This window comes from Piliocolobus tephrosceles, chromosome 19, assembly GCF_002776525.5.
Source record: "Piliocolobus tephrosceles isolate RC106 chromosome 19, ASM277652v3, whole genome shotgun sequence".
Lineage (NCBI taxonomy): Eukaryota > Metazoa > Chordata > Mammalia > Primates > Cercopithecidae > Piliocolobus > Piliocolobus tephrosceles.
In genome coordinates this window covers 18,987,050-19,010,363 of record NC_045452.1, presented here as the reverse complement: position 1 = coordinate 19,010,363, position 23,314 = coordinate 18,987,050, and the positions used below count along the sequence as shown (strand labels likewise).

The 23,314-nt window shown below is 53.9% G+C and overlaps 1 protein-coding gene across 2 annotated transcripts in view; it reads right to left on the bottom strand.

The window, feature by feature from the left end:
• Positions 1-14,301, bottom strand: part of CYTH4 (cytohesin 4) — a 32,367-nt gene extending 18,066 nt beyond the window's left edge. For both annotated transcript variants that reach the window (XM_023222063.2, XM_023222064.3), the window contains exons 1-4: positions 14,147-14,301; positions 4,368-4,450; positions 2,388-2,452; positions 1,093-1,159 (exon numbers count right to left, since the gene is read on the bottom strand). In XM_023222063.2, coding sequence (XP_023077831.1) covers positions 1,093-1,159; positions 2,388-2,452; positions 4,368-4,450; positions 14,147-14,165 — 234 coding nt within the window. In that variant the 5' untranslated portion in view covers positions 14,166-14,301. The remainder of the gene's footprint in view (positions 1-1,092; positions 1,160-2,387; positions 2,453-4,367; positions 4,451-14,146) is intronic.
• Positions 14,302-23,314: the final 9,013 nt, after the last annotated feature.

Here is a 23,314-nt window from a genome sequence, read left to right as displayed (position 1 = left end):
CAGCTCAATCCAAAGGGGAGGAAATTGCCCGGGCCTTACCGCTCGGAGGCAGACAGCTTCCATTGTGGTGACCTTCCTTCCCTTTCTGTATGAAAATGGGCTCAGACCATGCCTGTTGCATTTAAATCTGCTTTTCGGATTTGACAATATCACAAACATCTCTCCTCTCCACCGAGGCACTCAGAGTTTGTCATCCTAGTTTTAGGAGTTGGAGGTCAGGGTCTCTGGCTCTCCGTGAAGATTGCCCTGTGTTCCACTGCTGGAAGGTGGGCACAGGCCACGAGGGCAGAGTGACAGGCAGAGGATGCAGAGGACACCCCGGGTGCTGGGTGGGGTGAGAGTGTGAGCCTGCGGGGGTCTCTGTGGATGGGAGCAGGAGTCCAGAGGTCTGTGGCCATGAGAGGTGAATGGTTGTAACACTTTGGGCCTGCGATGCGGACAGGGAGCCTTCTAAGCCAGAGCGAGAAATTTCCAGGGACCCCAGCTTGGCACTCTCTGCTGGCTGCCCTGACCCCACCTCAGTGTATCTGCCTGCGGTTTCCTTCTGTCTCCGTCCTTTCAGAAAAGGAAGCCCAGCTGCCACCTGGCGGGGTGAGGGGTGGGGCTGGGGTTGCTCTGAGGCCAGGGGGCTTGGGAGTGGTGTGGGGGAGCGAGGTAACCCAGCCCTGAGCTGCTGCTCCTGCTAGCAGAGGGGTGGGTGGTGGGACCGCAGGACTGGCCTTCCCTGAGCCCAGGGCTGGAAGTTGCTTCTGGAGCCTGAGCCCCAGATCCAAGGGCTCCCCTGTCCCAAGCCACATTCATGGAGAAGGAAATGGAGGCCCGGAGTGAGGAAGGGACTAGGCCAAGTGCACGGACATCATGGCCTCCTCCATGCTCCTGGCTCCTCCTGCCCCGGGGCGCTTATGCCTCAGAGTAGACGGGGCCCCCAGCCACAGCTGGCCATGGGGCACTGGACAAGATGCTCAGCTCTGCTGGGCCCAGCTTCCTCCTCTGGAAAGGGGTCTTGTCAGCCGAGGGGAGTGAGAGGACATCGGCCAGATGCTCCCATGCAGTCCCCATACCCTGTGGCCCGGGCCCTCCACAGCCACCTACCTTTGCAGGGTCCATGTTGAACTTCTTGCGTCCAGTGCACAGCTCCTTCTCCTTCTGGGCCATCCGGCTGTGGACATGAGGACATCAGCTTAGGCTGTACCAGGACCCTGAATTACCCTCTTCACTCCCCAAGGACCCTTGCCTCAGCAGGAGCCCATACCCTCTAGGGACCTCCAAGTGGGGCCTCCAGGTCCTGCCTGGGAACCATCTGGAGGGGAGAGAGAAGTGCAAGGCCTGGCTCCTCCCAGAACTCTGCAGCTGACTCCTCTGATGGCCCCGGAGCTGCCGGAGGAGGGGCCCTATGCAAGAAACCGGGGGTGAGGGTGAGAGGGGTGGGGGGCCGGGAGGAGGCAAGGGCTGAGCATGCAGGCGCTAGAGCCAGGCTCCTGGATGCGAATCTGAGATGGGCTGCTTTGGGCGAGTCACTTCCTCTCTCTGGGCCTCAGTTTCCTCATCTATAAAATGGAGGTGACACCACCTGCCTCCCAGCGTTGTTGAGAGGTTAAAGCACCTAAAACAGTGAGGTGTAGGTGTGTTATTTGTTATTGTTGTGGCTGGAACAGGGGAGCTGGAGAAACGGCCACTTGTGTATGTGTGTGCATGCGTGTGTGTGTGTGCATGCGTGTGTGTGTGTGTCTGTGTGCATGTGTTGGTGGTGGAGGGGAGGAGGCTGGACAGGTGGAGACCTAAGGGGTGGCAGGCGCAGGAGGGGAAATTCCCAGGACATCGCATGTCAGAGTCAGTGCCCTGGGACCCTAGGAGACAGTGTAGCAGCCAACCTTCTTGTTGCACAAATGGGGAAACTGAGACCCAGAGAGGGACAGGATCTGTCCCAGGTCACAAAACAGTGAGAATTTTCCATAGAGGCGGTGGGAGTGGCCGGCTCCGGGTTAGTGGTGAGTGGGGCGGGGTGGGGCCAGGCTCCTGTCCCCGTGGGGCCCTGGGCTTCCTTGTCCTCGCCCTTGGGGCTGAGCTTCCCTTCTCCTCGCCCATCCCAGGATGGATGTGGTCAGTGATCGGCCAGGGCTGGACCACAGTGGGTCAGGAGAGACTTTGGGTTGGGGGAGGGGAGGACGCAGTGTCTCTCAAGAGAGGGTCAGCCTGGAAGCAGGGATCAGGCCTGGGATGGGGCCTGGGTCACCCTGTTCCGGTCTCGTTGCTGCCTCCTTCTCCCTGGCCAATCACTGATTTCACCAGGCCCAGGGGTCAGGGGTGGCCCCTGCTCATTCAAGGTGTATGACATCCTTGGGAAGCAACCATGGCAGCTTCTGGGGGTCCCCACCCAGGCCCCTCACCTCTCCTCCGCACTCTCGAAGCAGTCGATTTGGGCAAACACATCTGCGATCTCATCCTTCAGCTTCTGTGGGGTGGCAGGGGTAAGACAGGGAGAGTCAGGGGTGAAGGCCAGAATCCCGGGGGTTTAAGACCCCAGTGACCACTCCTGCCCCGGGCGTGACTCTCAAACCTGGCCCCTCTCCCTGACCTCTGTCCTGAGTCCCCACTCTGAAGGGCCCTCCATGGACGGGTGCCCTCCCTCGATGTCTCATAATTTCAAAGTCCCATGCTAAACTATCACCTCTGTCTGCACCCATGCCTCCACTTGCCTTGGGGAGGGGGAACCCCCAAGCCCCCACCCCTTGCCCATCCTATTTCCAACCTTCCCATCTCTCCCCTCTGCAGCCATGAAGTCTGCTCTCTAGCTGAGCCTACCGGACAAGTCGGCCTCCTCGCTGCCCGCCTCCCCCCTGCCCACCTCCACCCTGCCCGCCTCCACCCTGCCCGCCTCCCCCGGCTGCTGTCTTTCTGGAGCACTGCATGGAGCCTGCCCTTCCCCTGCTCAAATCCCTCCCATGGCTTCCTACTGCTTCCTCAGCTTCTGCCCCAGCTTCTCTCTGGCTTTCCTCCATTTACTCTGTTGCTCACCCTTGACGAAGTGCCCGCTATGTGCCTGCCAGGTACTATGGGGACACCACGCACAGGCAGCATAGGCCCTTTTTCCAGGGACTTTGCAATTCCCCTGGACTTTACAGAAGAGGACACTGAGGCGTAGGGAGATGACACGACATGCCCACCTTCTGACTCCAAACCTATGCTTCCCCCAGCTCTATCCCAAGCCCATTTCATCTTGACTCTGCAGGAGGCACCCAGTGGCAGAGGGGACCCCCTAACACCTCCCCCTGTCAACCACCAGCACCCCCTGCAGGAGAGCAGCATGAGCCCCTGGCAGGCACTCCCAAGAGGCACCCAGCCCCCTTCTCCCCAGGATCTGTGGGGTGCTGGTGAGGGGCTGGTTCCAGGGGCTTGTCCTGAGACTCAAGGCCAGCATGGGACTTGGGAGCCTGTGTCTGAGCCCTGTCAGCTCCTGTTCATGCCATCTTGGCAGAGCCACTGAGTGGTTGCCCCAGAAATAGAATGGGGATTTATTTGCAGGTATTAACTGAGCACCTATTAATGCTGCACCCAGCAGGCTGGGGATGAGTGGTGGGCAAGACACAGACCTCGGCTCAATGTTCATGGAGGGCATAGTCTGGTGGGGTTGGGATCATGGGTGGTCATAGGGCAATGACCATGCAAAGCACCATCAGAGCAAGGTAGAGAAAGCCTGGCACATAGTAGATGCTCAATAAAACACCAGCTGAGTGAATAATTTTGTGCCTTCATTCCTCACTGAAATCCTAAGTTCACGTGCATGGGAGTGGGAGTGGATACAGCCACTGCAGCCCAGGCAGATGAGACTGCGAGTGCAAAGGCCCAGGGGCAGGGCTGAGCAAGGCACGTTCCAGGAACAGAACCCAGCCTGTCTCGGAATCTGCCGACCTAGATGAGCTGACATCTAAGTCTGATTGGTGAAGTGGTAAGTGCTGGGCACATACTGGGAGTTATCATGACCAGGTGGTCTACACTCTGCAGGGGTGAGACCTGGCTAAAGCTTCACCACTGGGGTCAGAGCCTGTCCTGTGACGAAGCGAGTAAAGGCCGGGATGGGGCTGGGCACACAGTGGGTGCCAAATTGGATCACTGCCTTCCTCCCCAGCTATCTTGGTCCTCCCTGGGTCTCAGGGTGTCTGTCTGCAGTCTTGCTGTTCTCCCTGCTCCTGGCGCTGGGAGCAAGGCTGATATGGGCCAGAGTTGGCCACACTGTCTGACCAGGCTGGGTCAGGAGCTGGTGGGGCGTGTGCAAGCGTGCAGGAGTGTCTGCTTACGGGCGCATGTGGTGTGGCGTGTGTGGGCATGGACACGTGTGCGAGCGTGTGTGGACACGGGTGTGCGCTCACCTGGATGTCCTCCAGGAGCTGCTTCCGGTGCCACTTGATCCTCTGCAACTCTTCTGTCTCCCCGCTGCTCAGCTCCGCGGGCTCTACAGAGAGATAACCGGCCTTCCCCATCACTCGGCTCCAGCCACACCCACTTGCCCTCACTTCTGCAGGGCCTCCTTCCCTCCAGAAACCCAGGATTTGCCCTCTTCACAGAGGCCCACCTCCTCCAGGAGGCCTCCCCTGACTGCCCTGTCTAAAGCAGCCCCTGCTCCCTCCCCTCCTGCCCTGCTTCCTGTTTCTCCCACCCCCTGGATAGACACCCCCCCCCAAAAGGATCTTGTTTCCTTTTATCTTTTCTGTCCCTCCTGTTAGACTCTTGGCTCTGTGAGAGTTCAGCTGTTCTATTCTTTTGCTCACTGCTGTGTCCCCAGCACCCAGAAAGAGTCTGACCCGCCATAAGCACTCAGTTAAACACTTGCTGAAGGCATGCATTTCTTCCCTGGAACTTGAATCCCCTCCTCCACTGACTCACAGGCTCATTATTTATTCACTGATTTATTTGAGCAACCAGGAAGTGGCATACCATTTTCCTCACATCCCATTGGCCAGAATGTAGTCATGTGGCCACACCTAGCTGCAAGGGAGGCTGGGAAATGAGCCTGTATCAGGGTGGTCCTGATGTCCTTACTATGTAAAATGGGGAGGCTGGATTTGGGGGATATTTTGTAGTCCCTGCCGCCAGATACTGAGGCTCAGGGAGGTGAGGTGACTCAACCAAGGTCCCACAGGGAAGTGGTCACTGAGCCAGGATGGGACCTTGAATTGGGCTGACTCCAAAGCCTGTGCTCTTTCATCTCCACTTGGAAATGAATAAATTAAATAAGATTTGTATGTGCTGGCATTCTATGCAAGGTGCTATGATGATGCCCACAACTAGGTCAGCTGTCCTATCTTCATGCTTATCGTGGCTTCAGTTTCATCCACAACACTCTCCTTCTCTGAGTAATATGGCCTCCCTATTACTCAGAGAGAGAGTCCTCATCCTAGGCCTGGGGCCTCCACAACCTCTCCAGCCTTGGCAGCGAGACTTATTCCCTGCCATTCCCAACAAGAGCCTGCCAGTCCAGCCTGCCAGCTCCTCCCTGTTCCAGAGCCATCCAGGACTCGGTCCCACTTCCCTGTGTTTGCCCAGGCAGCTCCTGTACTCTGGGATGCCTTCTCCTGTCTGCCTGCCCAAATCCTCGCTGACCTTCAAGTTCCAGTGTCAGGAACTGCCTGGCTGCATTTCTTAAAGGTTTTACAAGGATAGACATCATTTCCCCCAAAAGAATGCAGAGGGAATGTTGAATGCTCCCTTTCCCTACTTCTCCCTCTCATGACAAAGCAGGCATTGTGGATGTTGAGATTAAAGCCCCATGTGGAGATGGCAGGACACCAGGCTAGATGGAGCCCAGGTCCCCAGGCAGTGGTGTGGAGAAGACTCATCATATTCACCTGGACCACCTATCCATCTGGACTTTTCAATGAGAGAGAAATCAGTTTTGAGAACGTTTCGGTCACTGTTATTCTGAGTCTCTTTAAGCAGCTAAACTTGAGATATACCTAATACAGCATCTTCATCTGTGGAATATGAACCATAACACTTGCCTCAGAGGGCAGCTGTCAGGAAGGAAAGAGCTAAACTTTGTCAAACACCCAGCAAGAATCCAACATATGCTGAGTCCAACATGCGTACAATGGGTGCTGTCTGCATCCATCCTCCTCTTCAGGACCAAGGCGCCATACCCCCAGCTGCTGGGAGGAAAGCCTGCTGATGGCTCCCAGCTGAGTCCCTCCCCAGACACTAGCCTCAGCCAAAGGAAGGTGCCTCACCCAGGAGTCCCCCTGACCAAGAGCAGACCCTGCAATAAAAAGCCAAGACCCCTTGCTTGGTTTTAGGACCCGCCCCAGTTTTCAGATCCAGAACCTTGGGACTGAAGGAGAGGCTAGGTCCCAAAGGAAGAGTCCTGCAACACTGTGGCAAGTATATATGGCAATGACTCCCTGGTTCTTCCCTAAAAACACCTGTGGCCATTAACTCCAGTAACTGTACATGGGGGAAATGGGAATATCCAAACATTCTGAGGATTGTTGGACACAGGGTCCAAGTTGACATCAGCGCTCAAGACTGAAGTGTCTTCAAGGCCACATTTGAGTGGGGGTGCATAGAGACCAGGTGATAAATGAAGTCTTGGCCAGGTGTAGCTCACTAGGGGTCTGCTTGATTCATGGCCGCTTTCCTGGTCTACAGATGTAGAATTGGAATGAACATCCTTGGTTCTTGACCCCATATTGGTACCTTGGCCTACGGGGTCAGAATCATTGTAGTGGGAATAGCTATTGGGAAATTCATGAAGCTGACCCATTGTCCCCACAGCAAAGAGAGGAAATAAAAAACTATATCCTGAGGAGAATGGCAGGTGTGGGTGCCACTCTTGAGACCTAATGGATGCAGGAGCAATGGCCCTCGTCACATTCCCAAGCACTTCCCCAGGTGGGAGATGGCCTGCTTCTTCCAGCTGTTCCTTTTAGCAGAGAATTGTATACTATGCAGAAAACAGTTCCTGGAATGGCACCGGGTGCTGGTAGAGATAGAGTGCCAGCCCGCAGAACATCATGTAACTAAGTAGCCCAGATGGCTCCATCTGACCCACTAAGTCAGAAGGTCAAGCGAGCCCAATAGTAACCCTTTGTGAGTGGTACATCCAGGAGCAGGTGTGAGCAGAGACAGAGGGCTCCAGTAGGCTCCAGGGATAGGTGGCCCAGACCCTTGTGACACCCGCTGCTGGCGCACCAGGGCCTACCCCTCTGCTTACACCATCACCCACATGGGTGGCTCCCTGGTGACTTTCTGACAATGGAGGAAAATGCCAAGGTTGGCTGCAGAATGAGTTGGCTCAGAGTTTGGGCACAAGTGAAAACTGGGTAGCTACTGAACTACAGCCCTGCTCAAAGGTGTGCTGGAAAGACAATGGTGAGGGCAAGTCCTCCCAGGGGGCAGGGCTTCAGGCAGGGCACCTGGCCATCCACTTCCTGTGGAAAGAGAAGTGGCTTCTTGAAGTCAGAATATCCATGCATCATGGGCAGTGGTGAATGGCTTGACTTCTTTGTCAGAGGCCAGAAAGAAGGAAGATGGGAAGATCAGAAACACAGAAGTCAGGAGAAGAGGCAGGTGGATGACCCCATGGGAGCGGAGTGTCCACTCTGCCAGCAACAGGGACGCATGCTGAGCCCATCGTTTCTCCAGAAGACCAGGGAGCAAACTGATTCCATGAAACCCCTTCTATTCTGCAAAAGTGAATCATCCATCTTGCCTGGAGTCAACACGTGTTGGAAATGTGTTTGCCTTTCCTGCCCACAGGGCCTCAGCCAGCACCACTATCCAGAGGCTTAGGGTGTTTGACCCGCCAACACAGCACACCACGTAACTTCACAGAAGACCAAGGGACGCTCTCTACAGCAAAGGTGGTCTGAAGTGAGCACGTGGCCATGAGATCCACCGGTCCTCTCTAGCATTTCACTGGAAGGTGCTGGCCTGATGGAGTGGAGGGATGGGCAGCCTTGAGAAGATGCAGCAGAGGTGTCAGCCTGGAGGTGATATCCTGCTTGGATGGGGCACCATACGCCCTAAATCTACCACCACTGTGTGGTGCTCTGTCTCCAGCAGGCGGTCCACAAGGGTTCAGGAACCGAGGGGTGGGAGTGGGAGTGGCCCCACCTGCCATTCTCCTAGCGACCCACTCTGGAGTTTCCTTTATTTTATTTATTTATTTACTTTTTTGAGAGAGTCTTGCTCTGTCACCCAGGCCGGAGTGCAGTGACATGACCTTGGCTCACTGCAACCTCTGCTTCCCCGGGCTCAAGGGAGTTTCCTGCCTCAGCCTCCCCAGTAGCTGGGATTACAGGCATATACCACCATACCCAGCTAATTTCTTTTTTTTTTTTTTTAGACGGAGCCTCGCTCTGTCACCGGGCTGGAGTGCAGTGGCACGACTTTGCCTCACTGCAACCTCCGCCTCCTGGGCTCAAGGGACTCTCCTGTCTCAGTCTCCCAAGCAGCTGGGACCACAGAGACGAGCCACCACATCCAGCCAATCTCCGCATTTTTAGTAGAGATGGGGTTTCACCACGTCGGCCAGGATAGTCTCGATCTCTTGATCTCACAATCTGCCCACCTCGGCCTCCCAAAGTGCTGAGATTACAGGCGAGAGTCACCGCGCCCGGCCAATTTTTGTATTTTTAACAGAGACGGGGGCTTCACTATGTTGGCCAGGCTGGTCTCGAACTCCTGACCTCAGCCTCCCAAAGTGCTGGGATTACAGGTGTGAGCCACCGTGCCTGGCCCACTCTGGAGTTTCTTTCCTCTGCAGGTCTAGAGGTCCTGTTTCCAGGAGGGAGTTGGAGGGGGGAGGACACCTTATACCAGGGGACAAAGCAGGAGTCTTGTGACACTTTAAGCTCACAAACACCTGCTCCATGCCAGCCTCTGTATAAGTGCTGTCATTCATTTAATCTTGAAGTAGGTATTTTCCAGTTTGAGACACTGAAGCTTAGGAAGGTGAGGCACGGGAAGTGGCAGTGCTGGAATCCGCACCCTGTTTTGCTGACCCCCACGCCTCTGCCCCAGGAGAGATGGATTCTGAAACTGTTTGGGACATGCAGGGATGGAAGGTGTAAGGGGCCACCTGTGTGGAGACGCAGAGCAGGGACAGCCGGGGAGGCAGTGCTGGAAGCTGGCTCCGGAACTCTTCTGGCAGGAGCTGGAGGCCATCGGTCTCATCCACAGAGAAAAACCAATCACCTCGAGTTGCCTTGGAGATGAACAATCGGTTGTGCTTTGTTTTGTTTGTTGGCTTTATACAGTTTTCCTGTTGGCCTGGGCTTGTGCTTCTGCCTGGGGCGCACCTGCTGGAGGAGGCTGAGTGGATTCCAGACTGGCTGCTTGTCTGAGGGAAGCCAGCTTGGGCTCCAGCATTTCTACGGATGCTCCACGGTGCGGATGGCCAGAAGTGAGTGATGGGGTTTCTGAAGCTCCTCCAAGGCCGACCTTCCTGCTCCCTACGGGGTTTCACCAGCTCCTGGCTCCCACCTGCCCTCAGGGTCCAGGGAATCATTCACACATCCTGTGTTCCAGCCCCTCCTCTGAGCTTCAGATCCGACCATCGCCATATGTATTGGTCACCACCGCTCCTGTCATTGTGCCCCAGATTGAACTTCTAGAATGTTCCTTCCTCCCCGTCCTCTTCCTGAATTCCTGAGCCCTGGAAATGGTCCACATTTCCCCAGGAGGCACCCTGACACCCACCTGGCTTTCACCCCTTGGGTCTCCTCCATCACCAAGTCCTGCCTAATTCTTTCCCCTTCCAGGTCCCACTGTTGTCCCGGCAACTATCACTTGGCTCGAGGGGACTTCAGGGCGTCCGGATGCCTCCCTGCCTCTTCTACCCATCCTGGTCCAGTTTCCCATGGCATCCCATTGTCCTGGGGACAAAGACTGCAAATCTCACCAGTCCTCCTGCTCTGTCCCCTCCACGCTCCTCTCACACTGCGCTCCTCTCCTGCCCCAGCTCCGTGCTCAGCCTCCCTGGCTGCCCTTCGTTCACTCCCCTGAGCTCTCGCCTTCCGAAAGCCTTTGCGCCGCCATTCCTTGCACCCAGAATGCCCTCTCCTCTCTGCCAGCAGATCCTCCTTATCTCCTACTCCAGATCCCCTTTCAGGGGTCCTCCTGGGTTCCACTGAGGAGCCATCCCTGCCCCCACCCCTTCCCATTCCCCACAGCGTTTCCGGGATCTGCATGGCTCAATAACCAAGTCACGCCCTTGGTTAAGGAAGGCATGGTGGCTGAGCACCTATGGTGTGCCAGGCCCTGTGTGTTCCAGGCTCTTCCCATCCACTCTCTCATTGAATCCCACAACCACTCCGAAAGGAAAGGTATTTCTAAGCTCATCCTACAGGCGAGGCCCCGAGACTCAGAGAGGTGAAGTGTCCTGCCAAAGGTGACACAGCTGGAGTGTGGCAGAGCTGGGATTCACATCTGGGCCCATCTGGGGCTCGGAGGCTACAGCCCTGATGTTGATCTTCCAAAGCCTGATCTCTTCATACGAATCATCAAACACCTGTTGGACGCTAAATCTGGGTTTCTGACAGGGTTACATGTTTGAGAATACAGGCAAGATGCAGAATGATGCCTGCAGTTGCCCCCACCCAACCCCTGCAAAGCCAATACTGTAGAGCTGGGGACACCGAGGCACGGTTCCTAGGGGAGTGGGATTTCATGGGAATAGTGAGCAAGTTGCTTGTATTTTTGCCGCACACAGCTCCTTTCATACTTCCTTGTGGTTGACAAGTGTGTTCATGAATCCTCAGTCCCCTGTCCCCTTCTGACGGGGGTCCTGTCCCCAACAGGTGGCAACTGGTCAAAGCATCTGAGTCCACAGGAGGGTGGTGATGGCCCCAGGCTTGCTGTATCTTACATGGTGCACATGGAGCCCACTGACCCTTCCTCTATTTGTTAAAAAGAGGAGATTCCTCCCCATTTCAGAGTTTCAGGCACTGGTGTAGGCTCATGGGATATGTTTTTTTTTTTTGGTTGTTATTTGTTTGTTTTTTTGAGATGGTCTCTCTCTCTGTTACCCAGGCTGAATTGCAGTGGCGTGATCTCGGCTCACTGCGACCTCCGCCTCCCAGGTTCAAGTGATTCTCCTGCATCAGCCTCCTGAGGAGTAGCTGGAATTACAGGCACCTGCCACCACGCCCAACTAAATTTTTTTTTTTTTTGTATTTTTAGTAGAGACGGGGTTTCACTATGTTGGCCAGGTTGATCTCAAACTCCTGACCTCTGGTGATCCTCCTGCCTTGGCCTCCCAAAGTGCTGGGATTATAGGTGTGAGCCACCGTGCTTGGCTGGGAGATGTATTTTTAATACTAATAATAATGCACACAAATAATAAAATTACCACCACCACCACAGACCCCGTTTCCTTCTCACTTATCTCTGTGCTTCTCACAGCCTCACAATGTGTGACATGAACCCCCACCCCAAACCCACAGGCTGGTGCTGCCCTTGTGCCCAGGCCTGTGAATGTGCCTGTCTCCGCGGCTCCTCCCCACTTCCTCTTTGTCCTTCCTCTTTTCCATCGTATTTTTAGAAATCTTTGAGCTTGCAGCCCTACTTCCAGAACAGCTGGCCTCACTTCCCCTTTCCAGGGCAGGAGGAGGACGCCATCTCAGGGCCCTAAATAAAGAGGCCCCTCAAAGTCTCAGTAGGAGGGACCTTGGGGCAGAGGGGGTGTGGGCGGAGCTGCTCCCCTCCCCAGCCCCACAAGCCCCACAAGCCCCACAGGCTCTGCAGAGTGTGGCTTCCTCTCCTCAAGCCGAGCTGGCTCTATTTTTAACTGCACCTGCCTGTCTTATCTGCACCAGCGCAGTGCTCATCTTTGGCCACCCCGGGGCTTTGCTGTCTGGTGTTCTCGTCTTCCCGGCAGGCCTTGGGGGAGGGTGCCTTCCTTACCTGCTTCCGGACACAGGCCCACCTCAGGAGAGGAGGGGAGGCAGCCCTGGGGAACCCTGAGTCACCAGCCTGTCCATAATAAAGGTAGGAAAACTGAGGCCCACAGAAGGAAGAGACCATGACCACTGGCAGGGTGGTGCAGAGCTGGAACCTGAGCGAGGTCTGGCTAACTCCCAATCCCCGCTTCCCCAGGCCAGGCCAGGATGATGGCACCCACGTAGAGATGACAAATCGGAACTCAGAGAGGGGAAGTCACTGGGCCATGGAGAAGCCCGAATTAAGACCCAGTCTGGGCAACAGGGAAATGACCTTTCCTCCCTCCCCCGGCCTCCTCCTCCAGGAAGTCTTCCCAGATCTCCTCTGCCCCAGTGGGAAAAGTTGCTTCCTCCCATCTCTAAGCCTGTGTCCATTTGCACGGCTGGGTCAGGGTCCTGCAGGGTCTGACTCCTGCCTCTCCACCCCACCCCCAACATTCCAGACCAACACCCATCCCCCAAGGTTAGGCCCATGGCTGGGTCACTGCTGTCCCCAGCACTCCTTAGCACACTGGAAGTTCATTTGTAGAGTGAATGAATGAAAAGACTAACTACTTAATGGAGAACCAATCGACCCCATTAATCCATTGCTGCATTGACCCCATTTAATTCATTTCCTCTCTAGTACCGGATGAAGCAAAGCAGATTCTCCCCTCCCGTGCCCTCTCCACAGCCCCGGCCAACCTGGGGCTTTCTCCCTCAGGTTCTCATCCCTGCTCTGCTGCTGACTGGCCGTGTGACCTCAAGCAAGTCAGTGCTCGCCTCCAGTTCACCTCTGGGACCCTCAGTTTCCTTATCTGCAATATGGGGACAGCCATCCCTGTAACCTTAGTATGTTAGGACCCCAAAGGACAAAGTGCCCTGCTGGGGACACAGGCGGGGGTCCTGCATCTCAGTGGGTGCCCTCCCCGCCTCATCCCCACCCCTCTGTCTACTGAGAGGCCTGAGCCAGGTGCTGCCCCTTGCTGGGTCTCCCTGTGCTGACCAGGTGTCCTCCAGCTGTGCTCACTGAGCTGTGATTTTGGGAACCTCCAAAGCCCACAGGAGAGGCAGGAGTCAGAGAGTGAGCCCTGGGCAGGGAGTCAGGGCACAGGGTTTGGTCCTGCCCCTGCCTCAGAGAGGCTGCTTTCCTCCCTTGGCCTCTTTTCTCCCTTCTGCCACTGGGGGGGCTGTTGAAATGGATCAGTGGTTCTCTAACTGTGTTCCCTGGGGCCTGAGGCTTCCATCTGGGGGTGGGCGGGTAGGGGGAAGGGGGATGCTCAGTGGGCGGGGCCAGGCTGCTCCATGTTAGGTGCATTTGAAGCCAGGGTGCTCCTGGACAAGGCTGAGGTCATCTGGACCTGGGGAGCAGACAGCTCCCACCAGCTTTTAGGTTCTGGAATTCCAGCAGCCGTGTTCACCAGAACTGTTGCAGCTCTGGAGAACGCTGACATCCAGGGTGCAGAAACTTGGCCCCTCTTCTGGGCCTTTGATTTACCTCCCCAAACACAATCCTGATGTTCTTTTCCTCACCATCTTTGCAGCCTCCTTTCTCCTCTTTCTCCCCAGACACATTGTCCTAGTAGCTGGGGAGGGTTTCAATCAGAGCCTCTGTTGCTCGCTCCTGGCCCTCCCCTGGCTCTAGGCTGCGTCCTCAGCCTCCCCAAAGACCACCCCAAGCCCCGGCCAGAAAGGGACCTCAAGTCCCTTGTATCACCCAGACAAGCATCGCCGTCACCAACATCACATCATCATCTTAATCACAAGTCACTTTTCTCAGTTCACCTCTGAGCCTTTGGACTGGCTGTTCCTTCTGGCTGAAATGTTTGTTCCTTAGAAGGCCCCTTAGCTGACACCTTCCTCAGGTCCCTCATTAGACAGCATCTTGGGGCCTTTTCCACCATGCACTCCCCCCTTCCTTATCCTGCTTTACTGTTCTTCATCCCACCTGCCACCAACTGACGTACGGCATCACATTAGAGTCACTGCCTGTTTCTCCCACTAGAGGACAAGCCCGTGAAGGGGGGAACAGCGTCTGCTTTGCTCACTGCTGTGTGCCCAGCCCCCAGATCACAACTGGACGCCTAGGCTGAGCCCACAAATGTTTGCTTTGCGCAGCTGCATTTTCCGCCTGTGCTGTATTCCTTTATCTAGGACCCTGTGAGGCAGGGGCTGCTGTCCCATTCTAGAAGAGAGCACCCTGAGGCCCAGAGAGGTTGACTGCAGTTGCTTACCTGGGTGGCACAGGTCCATTCCGATGCCCCTGGGGAAAAGATGACCCGTGTTCCTGTCGCTTGTCAACCCAGCTGCTGCTCGGGCTGACCGGGCAAGGATGCGTCACCTTGACTGTAACAGGCCCCTTCCTGCTTGCTCCGCCCAGCCCTGTGTGGGGAGGAAGTCAGTCCTGGCCCACTGGGGTCTCGTGTGCAGGCTTTTGACACAACAGCACTTCCTAAAAACTGGCAGAGTTTCGAGCAGCAGGGACCTTTGCCAGGGAGGGACAGAGGTGGAAAAAAACAAACAAACAAACAAACAAACAGATGAAGTGAGGGGAGGGCCACATAAAAAAGAGAAAGACAGTGAGACAGAAAGAAACACACGGACACATATGTACACACACACGCACACACGCACAGACACCGAGGGTGATGTTCACTGAGGACGAACATTTTCCAGGGAATCATGGGCGTTTACCCGGCAACCTCCTCACATGAATGCCATAGGAGCACCCAACTTGGACAGTCCTAGCAGGGCCCCCTCTGCTCCACCCCACAAGCTCTCTTCTAACTCCCACTTAAGAAAAGACAAATGAATTCAGTGCTAGGAAGGGCTTTCCTTCCCTTCAAAGAAATATCTGGCTTTTTCTTGTCTAGTGAACAATCGGGTAATATGTTCCATTTTCCTTCTCCCCCAGGCTGCTGGGAAACTCATCGTCAAATCCAAAGCTCATCGACGGCTATTCTGTGATGTCGTGTGAACTTTGGGGACTGACTCAGCTGTTTGACTCTCAGCTAGGGCTAGTCAGCCTTGCTTTGTTATCTGTGAAAGGGGAATAACACTAACTCGGGGATATGGAAATGATGGAGTGAGAGGATGTGTCAGAGATGCTTGGGACATAGTAGGTGCTCAATAAACACTTTCTCCTTTGATTTTAATTTTCTTCTTTGGTTAAAATGTATCACGTTATTGCTTGTGTCTTTTCTGGCAGGTTGGTTCAAATCCTTTCTGGAAAAAGCTGTGCTGTAAAGAAACAGGTATAAATTAAATGCAAATTCCCTATAACTTCAGGACACATGCAGATTTATTCATCTGCTTCCCCATTACCATCCAGGTCCCATGAGGGCAAGGTTACTTTTTGTGCTCTGGTGTGTGGTAAAATGCTGGGGACATAGAGGGTATGCAAGCGTGGAATGAATGAATGAATGAATGAATGAATGAATGGAACATGGTGGAGATCACAGTGAATGTGAAAGCCAGCTACAAGTTCACCTCTTTCACTATGCTGCCACTCCTGCCGTCAAGGGGCGAAGTCTATTTCTCCTTCCTTGGAAGCTGAGCTGGCCTTGGCCGTGTCTTTGACCAAAAGCACGTGGCAGAAGTGATGTTCAGTGATGTTCAAGGCTGAGCTTTGAAAGGTCTTGCAGCTCCTGCTCTTGCTCTCAGCCCTCTGCCTGGCTGCCATGAGAACAAGCCTGGGCTAGCATGTTGGAAGACCACAAGGAGATAGGCCGGGCTGTCCTGGCTGTCCCCTGGTTGCTGCCTCATCAGTGAGGCCAGGGGACACCAGAAGAAGAACGATTAAGTGGAGTCCCACCCAAACTGCTGACCCATAGCACTGTGGGAAATAATACATTTTTGTGGTTTAAGCCATGAACTTTTGGGATGCTTTGTTATGCAGTCAAAGCTTGCTGATACAGAAGAAATCCAATGCTATCATTTCCTTGGAGAGAAAACTGAGGCTTATTTCTGGGAAACACTTGACCAAGTCAGAACTTGAGTGAGTGCCAATTCAGGCCCAGAAGCCAGGCCTACTAAGTCCCCGTCTAGTGTGCTCAGGATTTTTGAACCCCACACCCCTGCTGCTTCTCCCCTGCCATGCCCCCACCTGGGTTCTTGTATAACTCATGGTTATTTTCTGGAAAACTTGTTACAATTATTTCCATGGTAAACTAGATTTTTCTCAACTGCTTTGGGCCTGAGGAACCACAAACCATGTCCTTGGCCATTTTAAAACTAGAAATTTGGGCCGGGCGTGGTGGCTCGCGTCTGTAATTCCAGCACTTTGGGAGGCTGAGGCGGGTAGATCACAAGGTCAGGAGATCGAGACCATCCTGGCCAACATGATGAAACCCCGTCTCTACTAAAAATACAAAAATTAGCTGGGCATGGTGGCGGGTGCCTGTCATCCCAGCTATTCAGGAGGCTGAAGCGGGAGAATTGCTTGAACCAGGGATTCGGAGTTTGGAGTGAGTCGAGATTGCGCCACCGCACTCCAGCCTGGCAACAGAGTAAGACTCTGTCTCAAAAAACAAAATGAAACAAACAAAACAAACAAACAAAAAAACCCCTAGAAATGTGGAGAAAGGTATAATTCCCTATGCAGAAAGACTTCACACTGCAGGCTGGAGACTGCTATCTTTAGAAAGTCATGCTTGCAAAGTTGACCCTTGGCTGGCACCTGGGAGCTTGGATCTGGGGAGGGCTCCCACCACCCTAACTGATGAGAGCGGCTTACTGAGCCTACCCTATTTGCCTAGCATCCCTGGTAGCATCCCATCTCACAGGTGCTTTCACGACTTGTTGCTGGAGCAATTGAGCGTGTCCCGTGTGACTCCGTTGGGAGAGGACTCTTGGAAGCTGCACCTGCTTTCCTCTGGACTTTGCCACTGCGCCTTTGCTGATTTTGCTTTGAGTCCTTTCGCTGCCATAGATCATAGCTGTTAAGTATGACCATGTGCTGAGTCCTGGGAGTCCACCTAGTAAACCACCGAACCTGGGATGGCCTTGGGGAACGCTGACCCATCTTGTGGCTGACCCAGTAAATGTGCCTTGCCCAGGGCCACGATTTGGCATCTGGCACTTCCCTTTTGTCTGACAGATCGTCACGGTCGTGTGGTTCAGTTATTGTTACCGTCTTATTCTCTAAGAGGTACCTCAAATACCAGCTCCTCTGTGAAGCCTGTTGTGATAACACCTCCCCTTCCTCTCTCCCACAACCCTGGTCGTGTTTAATAGCTTGTATGCAGTCAGCCTGGGAGGGAGGGAATTTTTCACCGTGGGCAGCAAAGAGTTTGGCAGAACTGACTTCATCATTTTCGCTGTCACTCCCTGTCTAGGTTTGGCTGTAAGATTAGCTGGGAACCACTAGCACAGGCAATGGGAGAGAAGAAAGCTGGGCCCAGGGGAGCCACGGAGAACTGGATTCGAATCCTGACTCAGCTCTTGTGAGCTGTGTGATCTTCTTCCTTCCCCTCTGAGCCTCATTTTTAGTCATTTTAAATCATCTACAAAATGAAGACAGTTCAGGTTAGGTTTGCCTACATGAAACAGAAAACCCACATAATAATAATGGTTTAAAGAAACTAGAAGTTTATTAATCTCTTACAAGAAAGAAGCCTGAAGTGGACAACACAGGGCTGCCCCGGTAGCAGCCTGGGCGTGGATCCAGGATCCTTCTAACTTTCTGCTGCTGTCCTCAAGTTCTCCTCATGGTCCAAAGTGGCTGCTTGATCTCCAGCTATCATGACTACATTCCAGGTAGGAGGAAGGATGAAAATGGGAAGGAATCCCTTTAAAACTCTTTCTGGCCTGAGATCAGTCCTTCTGCAGTACATCGGGCTTTGGTTCCCACCTGTATACCAGGCAGGGCGTCTGCAGTTGGTTTTGGTACAACAAATGAGAGTCTCCAAACATGGGATCTGAGATGTCCTAAAACAACCACCACTGCTGTTTCTGGAGTGCCTGCTATGGAGTGCCAGACACTGTGCTAAGTGCTTGTCATCTCATTTAACCTTTTCTACCATTCAACAAATAACATTATTACAATCCCTCTTTTATAGATGAGGGAACTGAGTTCAGAGAGGTTAAGTCACTTGCCCAAGGTCACACAGCCAGGAGGAGGCAAAGTTCAGATTCAAGCCCTGAACTGTCTGACTTCAGATCCCCACACTCGGCTTGTACAAGCATCACTTTAAACATTTCAGAAGTTCACCGGCCTGCCCTCCTCCCTCCCTGCTCTTCCCTCCAGGGAGAGACAGGAAGGGCCTAGCACCTTAATCAAATCATAGCAAAACCATCTGGGTAACACTTTCTGTTTGTCCAAAGGCTCACAATTCCTCACGTGATGCCAATGGCCCAAGGGCGAGAGAGATGGAAGAAACTTAGAGGAGGTCTAATTCCGTGGCCTCATCTTACAGATGGGAAACTGAGGCTGGGAGAGGAAACGGACTTAATAGAGTGAGTTAGAAGCAGAATCTGCCCTTGAGCCCATTTTGGCTGCACAGTCAGAGTGCCTATTCATCCATCTATCCATCCATCCATCCACCCATCCACCCATCCACCCATCCACCCATCCATCCATCCATCCATCCATCCATCCATCCATCCATCCACCCACCCACCCACCCATCCATTCATCCATCTGTCCATTCATTCATTTATTTACTCCTTTGATGTTTATTGAAGGCCTGCTATGAGCCATGCACTGTTCCTGGCATTGACACAGACACACGTCCTGCCCTCATGGGGCACATGGTTGAGTCACTAGGCCAGGTGGGAGGTGGCAGGTGGTGGGCAAGGTGTGTGTTGGGAGAGTGAATCCTCTCTGCAGTCCTTCCCCTTCCTCATTTTCTCTGACTTCCAATTTTCTTCTCAAGGACTCAGAACTGGAGGCAGCATCCTGCAGGCTCGCAGAGTGGAGCATCCCAGCATCCTGAGACTGCGGAAGGTCTGCCTGTGAGCCCAAGCTGTGGGTAGGGTTTCCAGAGCACAGATCAGATGTGCCTGATTTCCACCAGACCTGTCACTCCCCGTCCAGTGACCAAGAGCATGGGCAATGGGAGAGAAGGAAGCTGGATCCAGGAGGGAGGGCCTGAGACCCGGTAAGCCATAGGCAGGGATGGGGGTCAAGGGCAGTGGGGCACATGCTGATGTTCAAGTTCTAGGACTTGCCCCTAACACAGAAGCTCCTCCTAGCACCACTGATCACCGGAGAATTTGGGGAAGAGCCCAAATGCTCATCGGAGAGCGAATGGTTAATAAATTGTACTGTGTCTGGATGATGGGTCACTGTGAGTCATGAAAGAGGAATGATGATGTAGGATTCAAGCATCTACTTCCAGTTGTATGTAACAGCAACTCAGACCGACTTAAATGGGTATTTAGCAGCTCAGTCCCTGAACACTCTGGAACAGGGTTGGCCTTGGGGGTACAGATACCAGAGACTTTTTTTTTTTTTGATGGAGTCTCACTCTGTCACCCAGGCTGGAGTGCAGTGGTGCAGTCTTGGCTCACTGCAACCTCTGCCTCCCAGGTTCAAGCCATTCTCCTGTCTCAGCCTCCCAAGTAGCTGGGATTACAGGTGCCTGCAACCACGCCTGGCTAATTTTTTTTGTAGTTGTAGTAGAGACGGGCTTTCACCATATTGGCCAGGCTGGTCTCGAACTCCTGACCTCGTGATCTGCCCTCCTTGGCCTCCCAAAGTGCTGGGATTACAGGCGTGAGCCACTGCATGTGGCCTACCAGAGACTCTTAAGTGTCCTTGTTAGTTTTCTCCTTCCCTCTCTGTCTCTCAGTTCCAGGCTCACATCAAATCATCCTTGATTTCAGAGTGCCTACCAAAAAGAAATTTCCCAGGGAAAGGCTGTGATTGGCTAGACCTGGGTCATGTGCCCCACCCTGGAACAATCTTTGCAACAGCGTGGAAGAAACACCATGGTGGGTCAGGCCTGGGTTATGTGCCCAGCCATGTAGCCAGAAGGGAGGTGAAAGGGGATGGACAGGCCCACCAGAGCCACAAGGTAAGGCGCATTTCTCTAAAAAAAGGAAAGCTAGGCAGATTAAAAAAAACAAAAAACAAAAAACAGACATTCATTCTTGCTATGTATTTATTTATTGAGATAGAATCTCTCTCTGTCTCCCAGGCTGGAGTGCAGTGGCGCAGTCTCAGCTCACTGCAACCACTGATTCCCAGGCTCAAGTGATTCTCATGCCTCAGCCTCCTGAGTAGCTGGGACTACAGGCACGCACCACCATGCTTGGATAATTTTTTGTATTTTTTTTGGTAGAGACAGGGTTTTACCATGTTGGCTGGGCTAGTCTCGAACTCCTGGCCTCAAGTAATCAGCCCACTTCAGCCTGAGGATAACATGGACAGTTATCTTCAACATAGAACTGCGAATTTGTGTGTTTCCATGGATCATGGGGATCAGGAGCCCAGACTCGGCAGCCAGACGGCCCGGGCTCAAATCCTAGCCCTGCCACTTTCTTATCATGGTCTTAGGTGATTGACTTCACCTCCTTGAGCCTCAGTTTCTTCATCTGTAAAATAGGCATAATAATGGTGCTTGCCTCACATCATTGGTGACGGGTTCACTAAGTCAAGCCATGTCAAGCGTGTTGGAGTGGCGCTTGGTGTGTAGTCGGTTTTTGATCAATGTTAGCGGTTGGAGAGGCCTAAAGCAGGGGTCGCCAGCTTGAATGCCCTGAAGGGCCAGACAATAAGTGAATGAGGGGAGTGGGCCCACTTAGGCACACAGCAGGGAATGGCGGGGACTGTAGCAAAATGGAGTGGCTTGTCCCATATGAAGTGGGCAGCTGGTCCCGGCCCTAGCTGACTGCCACCATGAAGGGACAAGAGTACAGGATGGCTAGTTTCTCTGTTTTCCAAGGATAGCTGCATTCATCTGCTTTTGTGTGAGACTAATCATCAAGTAGTTTGACAAAGTGGCAAAATGCTGAGCTGGAGAACATGGTGGAGGCTAATGCCATGGGCTGGATGTGGTTCATGGCTCACCCACTCACTGCCTTCCAGGTAAGCAGATGAGGAAAGATGTTATCTGGAAAGGATGATCAATGTGGTGACAGTCACTGTCCCTGTGTTGTAGGTTTTATGGTGATTTGAATCTTCTTGGTATTTAGACGTTTTATTCATCACCACCAACAACAAAAGAGAGGCTAGGAGCTGTGGGGAAAGGGGTTGGGAGGAGCGTGGGCAGAGAAGCTGGAGAGGGTGGTGGCCACATTCAGGGTGCTCACAGGAGCCCAGAACGTCAGTGTCCACCTGTTAACAGGCACCAGCCTTAATGCCTAGCAGAGGCTGAGCAGGGTGGGGGCCAAAGCCGCCTTCTCTGTTTCTCTGTAATGGTGTCCCATGTAGGTGACCTCCCTCTTGCCTGAGAACCCCTGGACTTGGGTTCAAATCCCAACATTACCAGAGTGGGATTTGCGACTTTACCTCTGCGTCTGTGTCCTTGTCTATAAAGGGAAGGTAGTCATGCCTCCTTTCCTGTGTAGACGAAGGGATTGCAAAAACAAGCCAGGCAGAACATAGCCCAGCTTTGCGCAACAGGTGTGCCCCACACGCGGATGTCTGAGCACCAGGTCCTGCCGTCTGGAGATGGTGTGCATTCCGGATCTGTGGGCACTTCAACCCAGGCATGGGACTCAAGTGCCAGGATTTCAAATGGAGGGACAATTTTAGGTGAGAACACCATCTCATACCTCGTCGATGGCTGCGAGTTCTGAGCACAGACTCTGAGCCAGGCTGACAGCTGGGTGCTGGGGACAGAAAGTTAAACAGCCGGCACCCGTACTCTGCAATAAGCCCAGGGCACAGAGGGGCTCTTAACCCATTCAGTGAGCATGAATATCCCTCCGGAGTCTTGGCTGTTTGGTCTGAGGATTGAAATCAGTAGTTTGACACTATCGAAGGTCAAACAGGACTCTTTGAGGGAGAAGGTGAGGAGCAAGTGTCCCTGGCTATAGGAACAGCCAAGTGCAAGGGCTGGGCGGCTTGAGAGGGAATGGAGAGGCACATAGTGCGAGCCTGGTCTAGTTCTGTTTTGGGTCTCTCCCTCTCCCCCACGCCCCTGGGCCTCTACCCTCAACTCAGCTGCTCCCTGACTCCCACTTCCCCTTTCCAACCAGGCGGCTGTAGTTTTGGGACTGAGCCCTTTTCTGCTAGGGACAGGAAGACACACTTGCAGGTCCAGTGCATGCGTGCGTATCATATGCACGAAGAGGGGTCCTGGGTTCTGCCCCGCGCCAAAGTCACTGCAGTAGGGGCCTGGAGGAAGCCCAAGGTCTCCTGCGGGCCCAGGAGGTGTGTCATGGGGTGGGATGGATGGAGGTTCCAACCAAACCAGGGGCAGCCTCTCCCTGTGTCGCTCCTCCCTGAGGTCACAGATGGCTGCTGCAGTCTCAGGTGTCACATCCTGACTTGACCATTGCTCACCCTGGCTGTGCTCAGCCCCTGTGGCCAGGGCGGGTCCAGGCTCACATCTGGATGCAAGGGATCCTGGGAATATAGCCCCTGGCATTGGCAGCATCGAGGTGGGAGGTGGGGAGGAGAGGGCTGCTGGAATGAAGGGACCAGCCTGTGAGATCCTGGAGGGGCCACCATGGGGATAAGGGGGAGCAGCAGAGGGATGGGAAGGAACCCAGGTGTGGCCAGAGGCTCCCAGATGAGGGCCTTCCAGGAAGTGACTGGCTGTAGCCCTGGCTGCTGAGAGGTCGAGGTCTCCAATATCCATGGGGTCAGCAGCAAGGGGCTGGGGGTGAGCAGTGGGGAGGAAAGTGGGGGAGGAAGTGGAAGGTGTGAGGTGGGGCAGGGAGAGGGCTGTGAGGTGGGATCCGCTGCTGCCTGAGGGGGTGGGTTGAAGAGGGTGTTTTCAAGGAGGAAGAAACTTGACTAGAGTGAAGCTGCGAGAGGCCCAAGGCGTTTCTAAGTAGAGAGGAGGAGGAGGAGAGCAGGGCAGGGGAGGGGACGGCAGGTTGAGAGGAAAGTCTGGAGGACCTCCCTCCCGGCGGGGAGGGTAAGGCTGGACCCGGCAATCCTGCAATCCTGTCGCCTGAAGGCGACTGTTCCCCATTTGACAGACCAGGAAACTGAGGTTCAGGGAGTCCTCGCTGACAGGCCAGGGCTCCAGCCCGGAGTTTGGTTGTGACTTCTGGGTGGTCATGGTTCAGACTGACTCATCTTTCAGGGACGTGAGTTCTAGCTCTTTCAGAGCCCACTCCTTCAGTGTTTGTGGGGAGTCCTTTAAAAGATTGAAATCAGTAGTTAAACCCATGACCACTTCAGTCTACCATGCAACCTCACTTTTTTGCCCAAAAGTATAATTGTAGCGCTCCAACCAAATGTATTTACACACAATCTCCGGTTACGCATGCTTGCTGGGTCC